This window comes from Chiloscyllium plagiosum, unplaced genomic scaffold (assembly GCF_037043375.1).
Source record: "Chiloscyllium plagiosum isolate Xiang-an unplaced genomic scaffold, Cpla_swu_hap1 HiC_scaffold_15, whole genome shotgun sequence".
NCBI classification, from domain to species: domain Eukaryota; kingdom Metazoa; phylum Chordata; class Chondrichthyes; order Orectolobiformes; family Hemiscylliidae; genus Chiloscyllium; species Chiloscyllium plagiosum.
The window spans coordinates 32,824,098-32,841,052 of record NW_028270153.1 but is presented as its reverse complement, the minus strand read 5'-3'; the positions used below and the strand labels follow the sequence as shown (position 1 = coordinate 32,841,052).

Here is a 16,955-nt window from a genome sequence, read left to right as displayed (position 1 = left end):
CCTGTATTAGAAATACGGTACGGTACCAAATTATCCCCCCTTCATGTTTCCAAATAACTAATCTTCTCCAGTGTGGCAACATCATTGCAGTTCTGTCCATACAGAAACCAAAATATTGCTATGTTAATGTTAAGATTTTGCTCAGCGCCAGAATTTGGCTTTTAAATGAACAGAAAAATAAGTGTGCATTTCATCTGGTCCCAAACTTAATCTCTCTAAATCCCAACCTCGTTCAAGTTGTTATTCAATTCTTTCTTAATCTTTTCGGCTTTCCTCTTCGGATAAGTCATTTCACACCAACAACTCCAGCATTAAACTTGTTCATTCTCTAAATGTGATCGTCTGCCCCTTCATTCTAATGAAAAAACATACCATCAGGATTTAACTAGCAAATTCGTAAGAGACAAAAGTACTTAAACTGGCTTTTTCTTCCCAGTATCAGACTTCTCAACCTCTTTTCATAGGTCAGATGGTACAAGCTCACTATCATGTTGGATGACCTTTATTTTTCCCATCACTCCTCATGCCTCAGAGTGTTAGGTCTGTTACAAGATTTTACACAATACATCAGATGTAATAATACCAGTGCATTGCTTAAGCCATCATTTATTTTTGCATATTCATCTGACTAGCCCAAAATTCAGTTGCCTCCTGCAGGGACAAAAACTGCATTGTTGATTTCAATGAGCTACTCACTATTACATTCAGGTTCCAATCCTATGGGGAATCTTTACCTTCAGTGAAATACATTCTGGGCAACTAATGGAGGGATAAAACCATTAATGCATTCGTTTTCTCATAGGCAAAGTTTCCAATTATGTTGTCACTGATGGAAAGGTTGACACTACAGGTGACTTCACTAGCTCAGGCTTGTTTACAGAATGGAAAATGGTCACATAGCTAAGGTAGGAGTGTAGCCAGAGACAAATTACCAGTAGGATGCCCAAAGTTGCACTTCAACCCTGGGTGCCTGCATGATACGAAGGTGCTAACCATTTATTCTCACATCTTGGAGAAATGAAACAGCAGAAGGAAACTGTGACATGACCTGTGGGCTGGTGTGCACCACCATGACAATCTATGGTTTCAGCGGCATGGCAACATGCAGCAACTCCAAAAACAACAAGCCACCCCACCACCTGATAACCATTTCACTTGTGGCAGAACCTGCTTTTCACAGATTGGTGTCTCAGCCAATCAGCAAAAATGCATCTTATGAACTAGACTCTGCAAATCCACCATCTCAAGCAGATGGAAGTAGATAATAATGGTCAATACGAGCTTTTGTTCATCTATCTCCCTACCTTTTAGAAACACTAGATTGATGTGGTCCCACCTGAAACTCAGAAATAGTAGTATGGTAGTTAATTACTAGATACATAAACCTGGACAAATTCTCCAGAATCACAGGTTCAAATCCCTCTCTCATCCACAGAAGCTGGGAATTTAAATTCAAATAATAGCTTGGCTCAATAATAGTGATGAGATACAGTCGACAATCAACAACACATTCACCAAATTATGCCTTTCAGTCAACATCTTTATTCTTCCAGTGATGGAAGAATAGACCAACCAGACACGTCAGTGTGATATAGCAGGAGATGGTGACTCTTGGAGTTTTTGACTTGAGACCCAATTAAGCCTAAGGTAGGAGGTTAAATATTACAAGGAAACATCCTGCGAAATACCATCTAGGTGTTTGATCACAACTGCTGAACCAGTACTTTTACCACGTTGAAGCAAACTTGGAGTAAGCATAGAAGTAAGCAAAGGCACTGAATATATTCATGATGGGAGACTTCAACATGCATTAATACATGCATGTTGAATCCTGAAAGACAAATTCAAGTTGTGGCCAGTAGTGAGAGAAAAGATAAGAGGGAAAAACCTATTTGACCTCATCCTGTCAGAGATACCTCCTGCAGATGCATCTGTCCATGACAGGATTAACAGGAGTGACCCTAATTTCAGATGATACTTAAAAATCAAATCGCCTTTGCACTGACAATCTATGACATAATACTACACCAAATGGGATAGATTCAGAATCAATTCAACAGCTCAAATCATGGCATGAATGAAGCGGTATTGGAAAGCAGCAGAACTGTCTGCAATCACAACCTGTAACCTCATGTCCAAAAAGGCCCCTCACTCCTCACCTACCATCAATGACAAGTGCAGAAGAGTATTATAGGAGCTACACCAGACAGACCTAAAAATAACATGCCAACCTGGTTAGGTGACAATTTGGGATACTGGACATTATAAATAACAGAAACAGAATGGTGTTAGGCAATTAAACGACTGTTGGCAAGAAGAGTTTCCACGAGCAACGCCATCTTCCGTGGCGGCAGAGACCAGTCTGTAAAAGCAAAAGACAAAGCAGGTACATTGGCAACCACCTTCAGCCAGAAGAGTGGACTGGATAATTCATTTCAGTTTCTTCCAGGGTTTCACAAAGTTCCCTTTGGTTTCTGTACATTGTGCCGTGCCAAACTGTCCTATAACCACTGTGGACCTGCACATATGTACATCCAAAAGGGGATACTAGCTGTTTGTGACTTTTGTGCAAATAGAGAACATTAGTCTCAACATTGCAAACATTAGCTTTCACCGAATTCAGTTCATTCCATATGATAATCAAACAATGACTAAGTGCGCTCTTTATAACAAAGTTTATAAACCCCTGGAAGCATCTAAGCTGTAATGCTGACCTATTGGTGTTCCAGAACTATCTTCCTTTACCTTTCCAAACATCAGGACAAATTCATTCTGGACAATTACTGCCCCAGTCTACTCTGAATAATCAAAGATCTGGAAAATGGAGTACAAAGCGAAAAAGTGTGAAATTTTTCGTTTTGGCTGAAAGAATAAAATAGATGCATTTTATCTAATTTGTGAGAGGTTGACGAGATCGGAAATGCAGAGACATCTGGGTGGCCTAGTGCAGAATGTCAGTATGCAGGTCCAGCAAGTCACCAGGAAAGCTAATAGAATGGTGTATTTTATTACAAGGGGAATTGAGCGCAAGAGTAGGAAGTTATACTTCAGTTATATAGGATGAGACTACATCTGGAGTATTGTGTACCGAACAAGTTGCCATACTTACAGAAGGATGTTAATGCAGGGGAGAGGGTTTACAAGACTGCTCCCTAAAATGGGCGAGACTTGTAATCTCTGGAGTTCAGAAGAGAATCAGAGGTGGCTTCATTTAAATATATAGGATCCCAAGAGGACTTAACTTGATAGAAAGGTGAAATCAAGAACTAGGAGTGATAGTTTAAAACGAAGGAGTTTTTAAGACAGAGATGAAGGAATTTTCTTTCCCTCTCAGAAGGTTTGTGTCTCTTTGGAATATCCTTTCTTTAAAAAAGCAGTGCATGCAGAATCTCTAAATATCTTTTGAAGCAGAAGTTGACAAATTATTGATTACAAAGGTGGGATGAGAGTTGGGAGGGGAAAGATTCAGGGGTATGCAGGAATGTAGACTTGAGATTAAAATCAGATCGGCTATGATCTTGTTGAATGGCAGATCAGGCTGGAAGGGCTGAACTGCCTACTCTTGCTCCTTGGTGAAAGTGGGTACTGCAGATGCTGGGGATTAGAGTCAAGATTAGAGTGGTGCTGGAAAAGCACAGCAGGTCAGGCAGCATCCAAGGAACAGGAAAATCGACATTTGGACAAAAGACCTTTATCAGGAAAGACTTTTGCCAGAAATGACAATTTTCCTGCTCCTTGGATGCTGCCTGACCTGCTGTGCTTTTCCAGCACCACTCTAATCATTACTCTTGTTCCTTGTTCATACCTTCTCAATTACCAAACCATTGCATGATATCATTAACAACACTTACTAATAATCAGTTAAGGTTTTGTTGGAACCACTCTGTTCTGGATTGTGTTACCTTGGTTCAAGTTTGGACAAAACAACTGAATTCCTGAGGTGAGAGGAGAATAACATAGTCTGACATCAAAACGTGACATTTGATAGAACATGGCAACAAGGAACCCTAGTAAAATCCATAAAACAGATCAAGATAAATCGGGGGAAATCTCTCCATTAGTTGGAACAATGCTATGCACAAAGATTGTTGTAGTTGTTGGATGCCAATCGTTTGAGTGCAAGGACGATGACTGATGTTCACTGATGAACAATGTTCAGTTCCAGTCACAACTCCTCAATGAGCAGTTTATGCCACACGCAGCACAATCTGGACAACATCATTGCTTTGTTTGATAAATGACAAACATTCATACCACATAAAAGGGTAAGGCAATTACCATTTCCAACATTTCCAACAAGAACCTAACTATAACGCCTTGACACTTAGTGGCATTACTATTGTTGAATCACAAACCAACAATATTCCAAGGATCAATATTGGCTATAGGAGCAGGTCAGAAGCTGAGAATTCTGAGCCTAGAAACTCACTTTCTGAATCACCAAAGGCTTTCCACTATCTACAAGTCAGTAGTACATTGGAAGATTTACCACTGACTGGATGAGTGCAACTCCAGCAAAGTTGAAGAAATTCAACTCTAACTGCTTGATTAATTCCCCATCCACAAACAGCAACTGTGGCAACATCACAATATGTACTACAGTAAGTCACCAAGACATCTTCAACAGTCCCGTCCAAACCAAAAATCTTTACGACCAAGAAAGATATAAGCAATTGCCTTATGGGAACACTACTGACTAGTAATCATGTCACACGCCATCTTGACTTCAACTATATCATCAATTCTTTACTGTCAGAGTCAAAGTCTTAGAACCGTCTTCCTAGTAGTACTTGGGGTATATCTAAAGAGATGGGCTGTGGTGTACTGGTAATGTCCACGGACTGGTAAGCCAGAGATGCAGGCTAAAACTCTGGGGATACTGGTCTGAATTCAATTAATATGCCCGAAATGAAAAGCTAGTCTAAAGTGATCATGAACTACTGTAAAACGTTATAAAAATTCATCTGTTCACTAATCCCTTTTTGGAAAGGAAATCTGCCACCTTTACTTGGTTTAGCCTGTGTGAGACTCGAGAGTGGCTACCTCTGGCTTGCTAGGCTATTTCAAATCAGTTGTCTCACCCTCCTACATGTTGTATAGACAGAAAAGGTTCAGGAGGCAACTTATCACCAGTCGAGGGTAAATAGAACTGAGTAATAAAAATTAGCCAGTGATATCACATTTCAAAAGGGTATCAGATCCTAATAAGCGTGCCTTCCTATTTTGAATAATAACCAAATTCACTCAGATGTGACGTGTTGGCGTGGCCCAGCACAGGCAGGCGTCAATTCCGTCTCAGCGCATGTAGTACTCGCAGGTGCATCTGCTTTTCAGAATTTTTTTTTATTTCATCATGAAACTGTCCCTTATCCCAAAATCCGAAAAATTCCAAAATCTGAAATCCAGCTGGCTTCGAGGATTTTGGATAAAGGATTATGTACCTGTATTACATTCAGTAACGATTTATTTGCTTGCCAAACAATGACTTGCTTGCAAATTCCTGGAGGTTTGCTGACTTCCTGTTTGAAAAAAAAATCTCCCTTTTAAACCGCTGAAGGGAAGTTGAAATAATTAAAAAGGATAGATCATGTATTAAGCATAAAAATATAGAAAGTGTGACTGTGGTTCGAAGGAGAGATTATACAATTTAGCTACAAAGTAGTGAGTAAAACAGGATTGGAAAGTTATGTAAATAAAATCTAAAATGCTGAACATTTATTAAACAATGTGCAAAAGAAATCTGGCAAAGCTTTAAATTATAGATGAAAAATAATTCAAGCAGAAATATCTCAATCATTTTGCCAACTTTTCATAATTTGACATTTCAGAGCACTTAAGTATCCATTTTAATCATAGGAAGTGAAGCAAGTGTTAGTTCAACTGGAACTATCTACCTCAATTCAATTTTCCTCCACTTTCTTATCCTTCCTTTTAAAATATTTATTCGATTCTCTTAAGATACTTTAATAGCCTTCAGCTCAGTAATTATTTGTGATGAAGCAACACTTGGTATAAAATGTCTCCCAACTTTTCTCTATGTTCTTTTAGTGTTCATTTTGAGTTGATATCCATGTTGCCAATTAACCAATCAGTGGAAACATTCTTTCACCATTTACTCTTCAAACGTTCTTCTTTTTGAAGGCCTTTATTAAAAATCCTGCCCTTAATTCTGCTAATCCAGTGAGGCATAGACTTTAAAAAAAACTCTCTTTATCTCTGTAACCTACATTTCCTCACCATTTTGAAGTAGCAGGGGATTGACAGGGCAAAGCAGTCGATGTGATCCATATGGACTTTAGTAAGGCATTCGACAAGGTTCCCCATGGTAGACTGGTTAGCAAGATTAGATCACATGGAATACAGGGAGAACTAGCCGTTTGGATACAGAACTAGTTCAAAGGTAGAAGACAGAGGGTGGTGGTGTGGGATTGCTTTTCAGATTGGATGCCTGTGACCAGTGGAGTGCCACAAGGATCAATGCTGGGTCCACTGCTTTTCATTATTCATATAAATGTTTTGGATGTGAACAGTAGGCAGTATGATTAGTAAGTTTGCAGACGACACCAAAATTGGAGGAATAGTGGACAGCAAAGAAGGTTACCTCAGGGTACAACAGCACTTTGATCAGATGGGCTGAGGAGTAGCAGATGGAGTTTAAATTAAATTAAATAAATGTGAGGTGCCGCATTTTGGAAAAGCAAATCAGAAGAGAACTTATACACTTAATGGTAAGGTCCTAGGGAGAGTTAATGAACCTTGGAGTGCAGGTTCATAGTTTCTTGAAAGTAGAACCGCAGGTAGATATGACAGCGAAGGTGGTGTTTGGTATGCTTTCCTTTATTGGTCGGAGCATTGAGTATAGGAACTGGGAGGTCCTGTTGTGGCTGTACAAGACATTGGTTATGCCACTTTTGGAATATTGCATGCAATTCTGATCTCCTTCCTATGGGAAGGACGTTGTGAACATGAAGGATCCAGAAAATATTCACACGTACATTGCCAGGGTTGGAGGATTTGAGCTAGAGGAAGAGGCTGAATAGGTTGGGGCTGTTTTCCCTGGAGCATTGGAGGCCGAGGGGTGATCTTATAGAGGTTTATAAAATCATGAGGGGCATGGATAGGATAAACAGACAAGGTATTTTCCCTGGGGTGGGGGAGTCTAGAACTAGATGGCATAGGTTTGGGACAAGAGGGGAAAGATAGAAGAAGAGACCCAAGGGGCAACTTTTTCACACAGAAGGTGGTACGTGCATGGAATGAGGCAGTGGTAGAGGCTGGTGCAATTACAACATCTAAAAGGCATCTGGATGGGAAAATGACTAGGAAGGGTTTAGAGGGATATGAGCCAAGTGCTGGCAAATTAGACTAGATTAGGTTAAGATATCTGGTCATCATGGACAAGTTGGACCGAAGGGACTATTTCCATGCTGTACATCTCTATGACTCTCTCACTCCACGTTCGCGTGAATTTTCAATGTATCCTTTCCGGAGCTTGAATTGCCTTCCAAAAGGGCAATCATAACTGTTACCATCCAGTTAATTATATTCATGATACTTTAAACTTTTTCAGGCGCAAAGAATAAAAAAAATGAGCATGTTGGTGTACAAGTTTCTTTAAAAATTTATAATTCATACTTAACGTGAGAGATCAATTTGAGAGGCTGAACATACTTCCACTTAAAAAAATCAAGACATAGATGGACCATCTGCATAATTTTAAGCTGGCACTGATCCATTTAAAATAAAAGTGTACCATTTGCCGTTCAAAATTATTTCAACTGAAAGATTCATGGTTTAGCATTTGCACCAAACATTCCGAAGCTGAGTAAAACGCAAGCCAAAGGCAGAGTATATTTCATTGCATTATTTCTTAACAGCTCTCAAAACTCAAATCTAAAACTATTATCTCTACTTAATGATTCCAATTTCATACTAGCTTGCAGACAAAAACACAAGGGTAAGTTGGGGTAGTTCGTTAATCTTCTTAAAAAGAAAATGAATGACCAATCACCTGCAGTGAGATTTCAACACAAAATACTTCAATGAGCTGCAAATGTTGCTTTACATATTTTGATGGCAAAGTCTCAATATTGACTTGTATAGCAAGATCAAAGTTAGACTGCCCCCTGACCTGATAAGTAATTAATAATTCAGCAAAACTGACCCTGACAAAAAGAATGATCGTTTAGAAATACAGCTTTTCCTTAATGTTTGTCATTTCTCTCTCGTGTGATCCACATGCAACATTGATTTGATGAACCTTTTAAATCTTCTATAGTGAGTTAATATCTAGTCTCCTCGACACTCTGATGTAGACAGATAGTTACTTGTACTCACGCAGCACCTTTACTGGAATCAGACATGCCAAGATGCTTTACAGTATAACTGGACCAAAACAAAACCAAGTCAGTTTTACAATGGTTAGCAGTATCTACTTCAAAACGAGGAGTCTCATGAATAAGCTTGATAAGTTCATGACATTTGGAAGCATATCCTACTGAAACATTACTATTACCAAAACATGTGGTTGAAAAGACAATGGCTGCTCAACCTTCCTGGTTACAGGATTTTCAGACAGGATAAAGAGGGGCTTATAGAAGAAGATCACAGTTGCAAGGAGGAACAATACATTTGAATGCTTAACAAATAGAGGTCCTAAACATTGGACTCAGAAACAAAAATCAAAATGGTGATCGTGATGCTGATTGAGGGAGATGGAAGAACAAATATTTAGATGAATTGCTAAAAAGTATAGGAACAAAAGGGGTAATGCAAGGGGATTTCAACTACGACCTTAATATTAACCAGAAGAGAAGCAATCTGCAAGGTAGAGAGGTACAGAATTCTTATTACACATTCAGGAGAACTTTGTCAGGCATAGCAAAACCAAAAAAAGAGACAGTCACCCAAGGGTGGGATTGAACACAGGTCCCTGGCACTGTGAGGCAGCAATGTTAACCATTGAGCCATGCCTTGGAGGTATTGCCTCAAGATAGATAACAACTGACAAATCAATTGCCAAACATTGCTTAAATGTTAAATCAGGGAGGCCAACTCAGTGGCCAAGGCATTGCCCTAGAATAGAACTACAGAATGACTGTCGGCAAAGAACTGGGCCCTGTGTCACTGTTCATCCATGTTTTTCCAGTGCATCCAAGCACGCCACCCTGCAAGCACAAATGACAATCCTATTGTTTAATATTTGACATGGTGATTTGAGTTTGAAAAAAAAACCTTGTGAAATCCCATCACCACAAAATTATTACTGCACAGAGAATGCAGCAAATTGCAAATCCACTGAGATATATGCTAAACAAGGTTTCCTAATATTCAAAGTATCACAGCACCAGTGCATACTATGGAATACCAATTCCTATGAAGTGACAAAGATGTTATAGCATCTTATTTTATCAGGATATCAGAGCTCAACCCCCAGACCTTATATTAGGTTTTGGATGGAATTATCTGAATTTGTAAGGTCGCCAAACAAAATGAAACCTTTCAACAATTTGTATTTAGATATCACTGAAAACTTATAAAGAATCGAGGTATGCCGCAGAAATACTAGGTCAAAAAGGTTTTGGGGAGGATGAAAAAAATAGTAAAGAGATAGAAAGTGTGAGAGAATTAATTCCAGAGGTTATGGTTTTGATAATTGAAGGTACGACCACCAATTGTAAAGTCAAGATTGCTCAAGAGGCCAGAATTAGAAGGACACATATCTTGGAGATTTAAAGACTATAGGAAATTACAGAGACAAGGAGGCAGGTTACAGGCCATGGGGAGATTTGAAAACAAGCACAACAATTTTGGTGCCATACGCAATCTTACTAACTGTACCTCTTATGCTCGCATCCAAATCATTCATGTAAATAACAAAATGTAGAGGACCCAGCACCGATCCTTGTGGCACTCCACTGGTCACAGGCCTCCAGTCTGAAAAACAACCCTCCACCACCTGCTGTCTTCTACCTTTGAACCAGTTCTGTATCCAAATGGCTAGTTCTCCCTGTATTCCATAAGATCTAACCTTGCTAATCAGTCTCCCATGGGGAACCTTGTCGAACGCCTTACTGAGGTCCATATAGATCACATCTACTGCTTTGCCCTCATCAATCTTCTTTGTTACTTCTTCAAGAAACTCAATCAAGTTTGTGAGATATGATTCCCCACGCACTAAGCCATGTTGACTATCCCGAATCAGTCCTTGCCTTTCCAAATACATGTACATCCTGTCCCTCAGGATTCCTTCCAACAACTTGTCTACCTTAAGAAATTCCTCTCCATCTAAACCATGTTCCTAACCATGCCCTGAGTTCTTCTGCCTTCCCTATTAGGCCCCTTGCATTAAAATAAATGCTGTTTAATGTATTAGTCCTACCTTGTCCCTGCCTGCCCTGACTGTTTGACTCACTTCTCTTCTCAGCTGTACCCATCTCAGATCGATCTCTTTCCTCACTATCTCTCTGGGTCACCCCCCCCCCCCCCCACAACCCACCCCCCCCCAACCCCCCCCACCCCCCCACACCCCCCCCAACCACCCCCCCCACCCCCACCACACCCCCCCCACACTCCCACCCACCCCCCCCCCCCACCCCCACACCCCCCCCACCCCCCCCACACCCCCCCCACCGCCCCCACACCCCCCCCCACCCCCCCCACACCCCCACCCACCCCCCCCACACCCCCACCCACCCCCCCACACCCCCCCCACCCCCCCCACCCCCCACACCCCCCCACCCCCCCAACCCCAACCCCCCCCCCACCCCCCCCACACCCCAACCCCCCCCACACCCCCCAACCCCCCCCCACCCCCCCCACACCCCAACCCCCCCCCACCCCCCCCACACCCCCCCCCCACACCCCAACCCCCCCCCACCCCCCCACACCCCAACCCCCCCCCCCAAACCCCCCCCCACACCCCAACCCCCCCCCCCCACCCCCCCCCCAAACCCCCCCCCCACCCCAACCCCCCCCCCCCCCACCCCCCCCCCAAACCCCCCCCCCCACCCCCCCCCACACCCCCCACACCCCCCCACACCCCCCCCCACCCCCCCACCCCCCCAACCCCCCCCACCCCCACACACCCCCAACCCCCCCCACCCCCACACACCCCCAACCCCCCCCCACCCCCACACACCCCCAACCCCCCCCACCCCCACACACCACCCCCACCCCCCCCACACCACCCACACCCCCCCACCCCCCCCACACCCCCCCCACCCCCACACCCCCACACCCCCCCCCACCCCCACACCCCCCCCACCCCCCACACCCCCCCCACACCCCACACCCCCCACCCCCCCCACACCCCCCCCCACCCCCACCCCCACACCCCCCCCACCCCCCACACCCCCCCCACCCCCCACACCCCCACACCCCCCCCCACCCACCCCCACCCCCCCCCCCACACCCCCACCCCCACACCCCCACCCCCCCCCCACCCCCCCCCCCACCCCCCCCCCACCCCCCCCACCCCCCCAACCCCACACCCCCCCCACACCCCCCCCACCCCCCCAAACCCCCTCCACCCCCCCACCCCCCCAACCCCACACCCCCCCCACCCCCCCAAACCCCCCCCACCCCCTCCACCCCCCCCACACCCCCCCCACACCCCCCCCAAACCCCCTCCACCCCCTCCACCCCCCCCACACCCCCCCCACCCCCCCCACACCCCCCCCCACCCCCCCACCCCCCCCCAACCCCCCCCCACCCCCCCACCCCCCCCAACCCCCCCCCACCCCCTCCACCCCCCCCCAACCCCCCCCCACCCCCTCCACCCCCCCCAACCCCCCCCACCCCCTCCACCCCCCCCCAACCCCCCCCCACCCCCTCCACCCCCCCCACCCCCCCCCAGAAGAGATTCCAATGATCCAAAAGTGTGAATCCTTCTCCCATACACCAGCTCCTCAGCCATGCATTCATTTGCTCTATCCTCCTATTCCTGCCCTCACTAGCTCGTAGCACTGGGAGTAATCCAGATATTACTACCCTTGAGGACCTCCTTTTTAAATTTCTGCCTAACTCTCTGTAATCTCCCTCCAGAGTCTCAACCTTTTCCCTCCCAATGTTGTTGGTTCCAATGTGGACAATGACCTCCTGCTGGCCCCTCTCCCCCGTGAGAACATTCTGCACCCTCTCTGAGACATCCTTGATCCTGGCATCAGGGTAACAACACACCATTCTGCTTTTTCTCTGCTGGCCACAGAAACGTCTGTCTGTACTTCTAACTACAGAATTCCCTAACACAATTAATCTCTTGGAAGCCGACGTACCCCTCGTTGCATTAGAGCCAGTCTCAATACCAGAAATTTGGCTGTTTGTGTTACGTTCCCCTGAGAATCCATCACCCTCTACATTTTCCAAAACAGCATACCTGTTTGAGATGGGTATATCCACAAAAGACTCCTGCACTAGCTGCCTACCTCTCTTGCCCTTCCTGGAGTTAATCCATCTATGTGACTGTATCTGAGACTTTCCCCCCTTCCTATAACTGCCATCCATCACATACTGTTGCTGTTGCAAATTCCTCATCGCTACTATCTGTCTCTCCACTCGATCTGATAAGAATCGCATCTAACAGCATTTATGGCAGATATAATCCGCAGTAACCCTTAAACACTCTTTAAACTCCCACATCTTACAAGAAGTACATATCACTGCAAATGCCATTTTTGCTCCTTCACAATCTACAGACCCAGAAAATAACACCATCTTATTCCTCTACAAACACTGCCCCAGGTTAAATTAATAGCTATGGCTTATATTTTAAGTTTAATCAAGCGACTTATCTCCAAAAACATATAATCAAGAAAGAATACACTATACTCACTACCGCAGCCTTTCTCTTGGACAGACTTAAAACAACAATTAACTTATCTGATTCTGTGCTGTGAACTTCGCCCAACAGTTCCTCCAAGATTAGCTGTGAATTTCACTGTTCGTTCATTTTCCCAGATGCATTCTGATGTCCAGCGACACATGAATTCAAACACCAAGGCGGTAACTGTGCAGGTTCTCTCTCTCTCTCTCTCCCCTGCACTGTCCTCACCATGTACTTCCTTTGTCTGCTCTTCTCCCTTTTAAAACTGCTGTTGTTTTGACTTTTTTTCTTCCAAAGTTCCAAAACAATGCAACAGCATATAAAACAGTAATTGCTGCTCCTGGAATTCGAGGTAATCACCTCCAACACCTAAAAAAAACCCAGCACTTACAGCCAGAAAGTTTTCCCGTCCTCCATCTTGGATTAACCAGAATCATATTCATAAAAGGCTGTCAATGTATTTATAACAAACAAAAAAAAGACTATTTTATATTGTACAAGAAATTGTTGAAACTGTCTTCTTACAAATATCAGAAATAAAGGTTCAATCCTTTTATTCTCAACTACCTTCCAGATATTAAAACCGCATTGCAATGGCCACCTTGTTTACATTTTAAAGTTCCTGATTCAGTTTGCACGGCTCTGCTTGCCTTCTTTCCTGCAAGATTCTTCATTCACTTGCTCTATTTTATTTAATGTCTCTTCATCAAACCCTTAAAGCAAGTTGCAAACACAGCTGACTTATCTCTCATTACGAATTCCTTCAACTCCTTTTCCACAATCTTATTTCTGGAACTCTCTCTTACCAACATTAAACAATCAGGATGGTGTTTTTCTACTGATTTGTTCAGGAGACTGCTAAACTTCATTGCTGCAGTTAAATGCATTTCTCATCCTGGATGACCTGCAAGAATGAAATCTGCACACTTGCTGACCTTCTCAATGGCTCACACGTTCTAAATGGAAAACTGTTGTTGTCCCTGTGTTTTAGGGAACCTTGGTGCCAGGCAACAGCCCAACTCTTCTTCTATCTTCCACCCTATATTTTTCTAAAGCTTTGAACTATTCATTTCAAGCTCATTTCAACATGTAAATATATTTCCAGACCCTACCACTGCTCAGAGCTCAAAAATGAAATGACATCCTTCCCTGGGCAAGAAACCCAACTGGACTAGTCATAAGTACCCAAAAGAGAAAATGCTGGAAAATCTCAGCAGGTCTGGCAGCATCTGTAAGGAGAGAAAAGAGCTGATGTTTCGAGTCTAACTGACCCTTTGTAAAGCTTTGACAAAGGGTCAGTTAGACTCGAAACGTCAGCTCTTTTGTCTCCTTATAGATGTTGTCAGACCTGCTGAGATTTTCCAGCATTTTCTCCTTCTCTTTTGATTTCAAATTCTAGCATCCGCAGTAGCTTGCTTTTATTTTAGTCATATAAGTACTGTGACTACAAGAGCAAGTCAGAGGCTGGGAAATTTAAAGCAAATAACTCATCTTCTGATTCCCCAAATCCTGTAAACCTCTGCAAGGTACAAGTCAGGAATGTAATGGGATGTTCCCCACTTGCCGGATGAGTACAGCTCCAAAGACACACAAGAAGCTACACACCATCCAATCAAAGCAGCCTTCTTGATTGGCACCACATCCATAAATATTCACTCCCTTCATCACCAATGCTCAGTTGCAGCAGTGCAACTATCTACAAGATGAACTGCAGAAATTCACCAAGACGCCTTAGACCACACTTTCTAAACCCATGACGACTTCATCTAGAAGGGCAGCAAATGCAAGGGAATATGACAACCTGCAAGTCCCCCTTCAATCCACTTCCCGAACTTTTTAGTCAAACACCATAAAACTTTTCATTCAGTGAAATGTTATGTTCTTCATATTCTGAAATATCTCCTAAATGTTTACCACAACATCTCTATAGACCTTAGTTCATTTTAGCTAGCTCTACTTCCATACCATTAAAATAAATGTGTAGTTATATCAATATCAATATTGAAAGCTCAGTAAGATTTTCTGCTGTCATTATAGATCATTCATGAAGTATTTGAAGCATTGTGAAGAAATTAATGAATAACAATTGCCAGTTGTCTATACTTAGTCAGTTCTATTTACAAATAAAAGCTCTCCAGTGCTTGCCCCAGGTCATATCCTGTGATCAGACCTCTGATGTTTTGCTTTGCCTTGGTAATACATACAGTTTATCAGATTTTGAAAAATTGTGTCTGAATTCTTTTTAATCTAGGGCTCTAATTAATTGTGATGTTTCTTTTTTAACCTCCCTTTGATCTGACTTGGATATCAAAGATGCTGGAATACATCCAAGCCCTCGCTCTAGAGCGTTTTTGCAGTTTGCTCTTATCCAATATGGATTGTACTGTAGTAAGGCACTCACCAAGGACTTCAATACCACATTAAATTGTCATCACAAGCACAGGATCAAAGTCAAAGTCAAAGAGTACTACAGGGACAGTCAATTTTTGTTACTGCTTTCAGGCAGATGTAATAATGTTAATATGATAACCTAAAATCTACTGGTATAATTTATTTATCTTTTGATAACTTTCTCTCAAAAACAAATATGAAATTAGATATTTTAAACTTGAATTCCCCATGAGCTAATTGGAAAACTGAGTACATGGTATATCACATACAATTTCAAACAAAAGGCAAACAATAACATGTTACTCACTGGCCTGGTATCATAGTTTGTTAAATGAAGCGAACTTGTGGTTCCTGCTAGCCAAAGAAGCAAAGCTGATTGGGTGTTAAAACACAAGCAAGAATCAAGAGACATTTCTAGTCTTAACCACTTATTTTCAGATCATCATCAATAATAAATGTTTAAAATTAATGAAAATATATTTTCTTATTGTGATCTTTTAGGAGCACACTTCATGACACAAATCATATATGAACCCCAGAAACGTACAATCTGTAGCTAAGAAACATAAATATGTATCGCTGTTCCTTATTCAGCCATTAACCTTCTCTTGTAATTAAGGTTCTGGGCATGTTAACTGATCAGTGATTGCAGCAATTTCCCAACACAAAAAACATTCTGTTTGATACATCCCTCAACCCATAGAGGGGGAGGGAACAGTACATGTCCAGTAAACCTCAAATCAATGGAAGGGAAACTTTGATCAAAGATATCTGGCAATCCTCGTTTGGAGAAAAAAGGATTCGAAACAAATTTTCCAGAAATTAAATGCTCTCAATACTTCCAATATTGCTAAAGTAACTATTCATGGTTAACCATCCTTTTAACCTTCTGGACGCTAAACTATATGCAGTACTCCGTACTTGAATACAGACAGTATTAAGGTAAAGTACTCCGTTTGGTAAGTAATTCTTTTGGCTTATTGCATTTTTGTTCGTCAAAAGGGAAACACGTCTCCTCTTCGCAAACTACGATAAGTGCGAGTCGTCCCACGGTCAAGTTTTGTTAACTCGTACAAGTAGACGAATCCAAACTGTGAGGCAAAAAATAGTCTAAATTCATGCTCTTTCTAAAGATATATATCTTAGTTGATCCACAAAATCCTGGATCTGCCGCTGATCCGAAATCAAATGGCTTATGGAACACAATAGGCTACTTACAAAATAGTTGTCTGTGTAGAAACTTCGGGGACGTTTTCTAGCATTAAATGCATGCACCGCACCGTGGTCCGAAAGCAAAGGCAGCGACTCGGGCAAGACGAACAGAGAGGTGCGAAAAACAAAAGAACGGTGACTAAAAAAGAGAAACATTTCGGCAACATGATGAAGCGGTGCCGAGTGTACTTTCATCCGAACGCCAGTGATCAGATTCAAGCCCAATTAAACTTCGAGGCAGGAGCTTGCAGGAGGCACGTGTACTCTATCAAACCAGTCAATTTCAATCGGTCATTTCAAGAAGTCACTCACACAATCCTGTCTGTAAGAATTACTACACGAATGTTATTTTATGCATATGAAATAATACTATAGATAATTAATGTAAATATACAAATTATGCCAATTATTCACTATTCATGATTATTCTTTCCTTTCAAATGTTAGGATTCAGAACATTTTGCAAAGTCTAACAGTCTAAATCTGATATAAATGCATTTCTCTGTGTGTCAAAATGTATTCTTTTCTC

General features: G+C 42.7%; 1 protein-coding gene across 1 annotated transcript in view; it reads right to left on the bottom strand.

The window, feature by feature from the left end:
* Positions 1–16,955, bottom strand: part of LOC122560145 (peroxidasin-like) — a 192,835-nt gene extending 175,880 nt beyond the window's left edge. Inside the window, exon 1 of the mRNA XM_043710451.2 lies at positions 16,433–16,955. Coding sequence (XP_043566386.2) covers positions 16,433–16,593 — 161 coding nt within the window. The 5' untranslated portion in view covers positions 16,594–16,955. The remainder of the gene's footprint in view (positions 1–16,432) is intronic.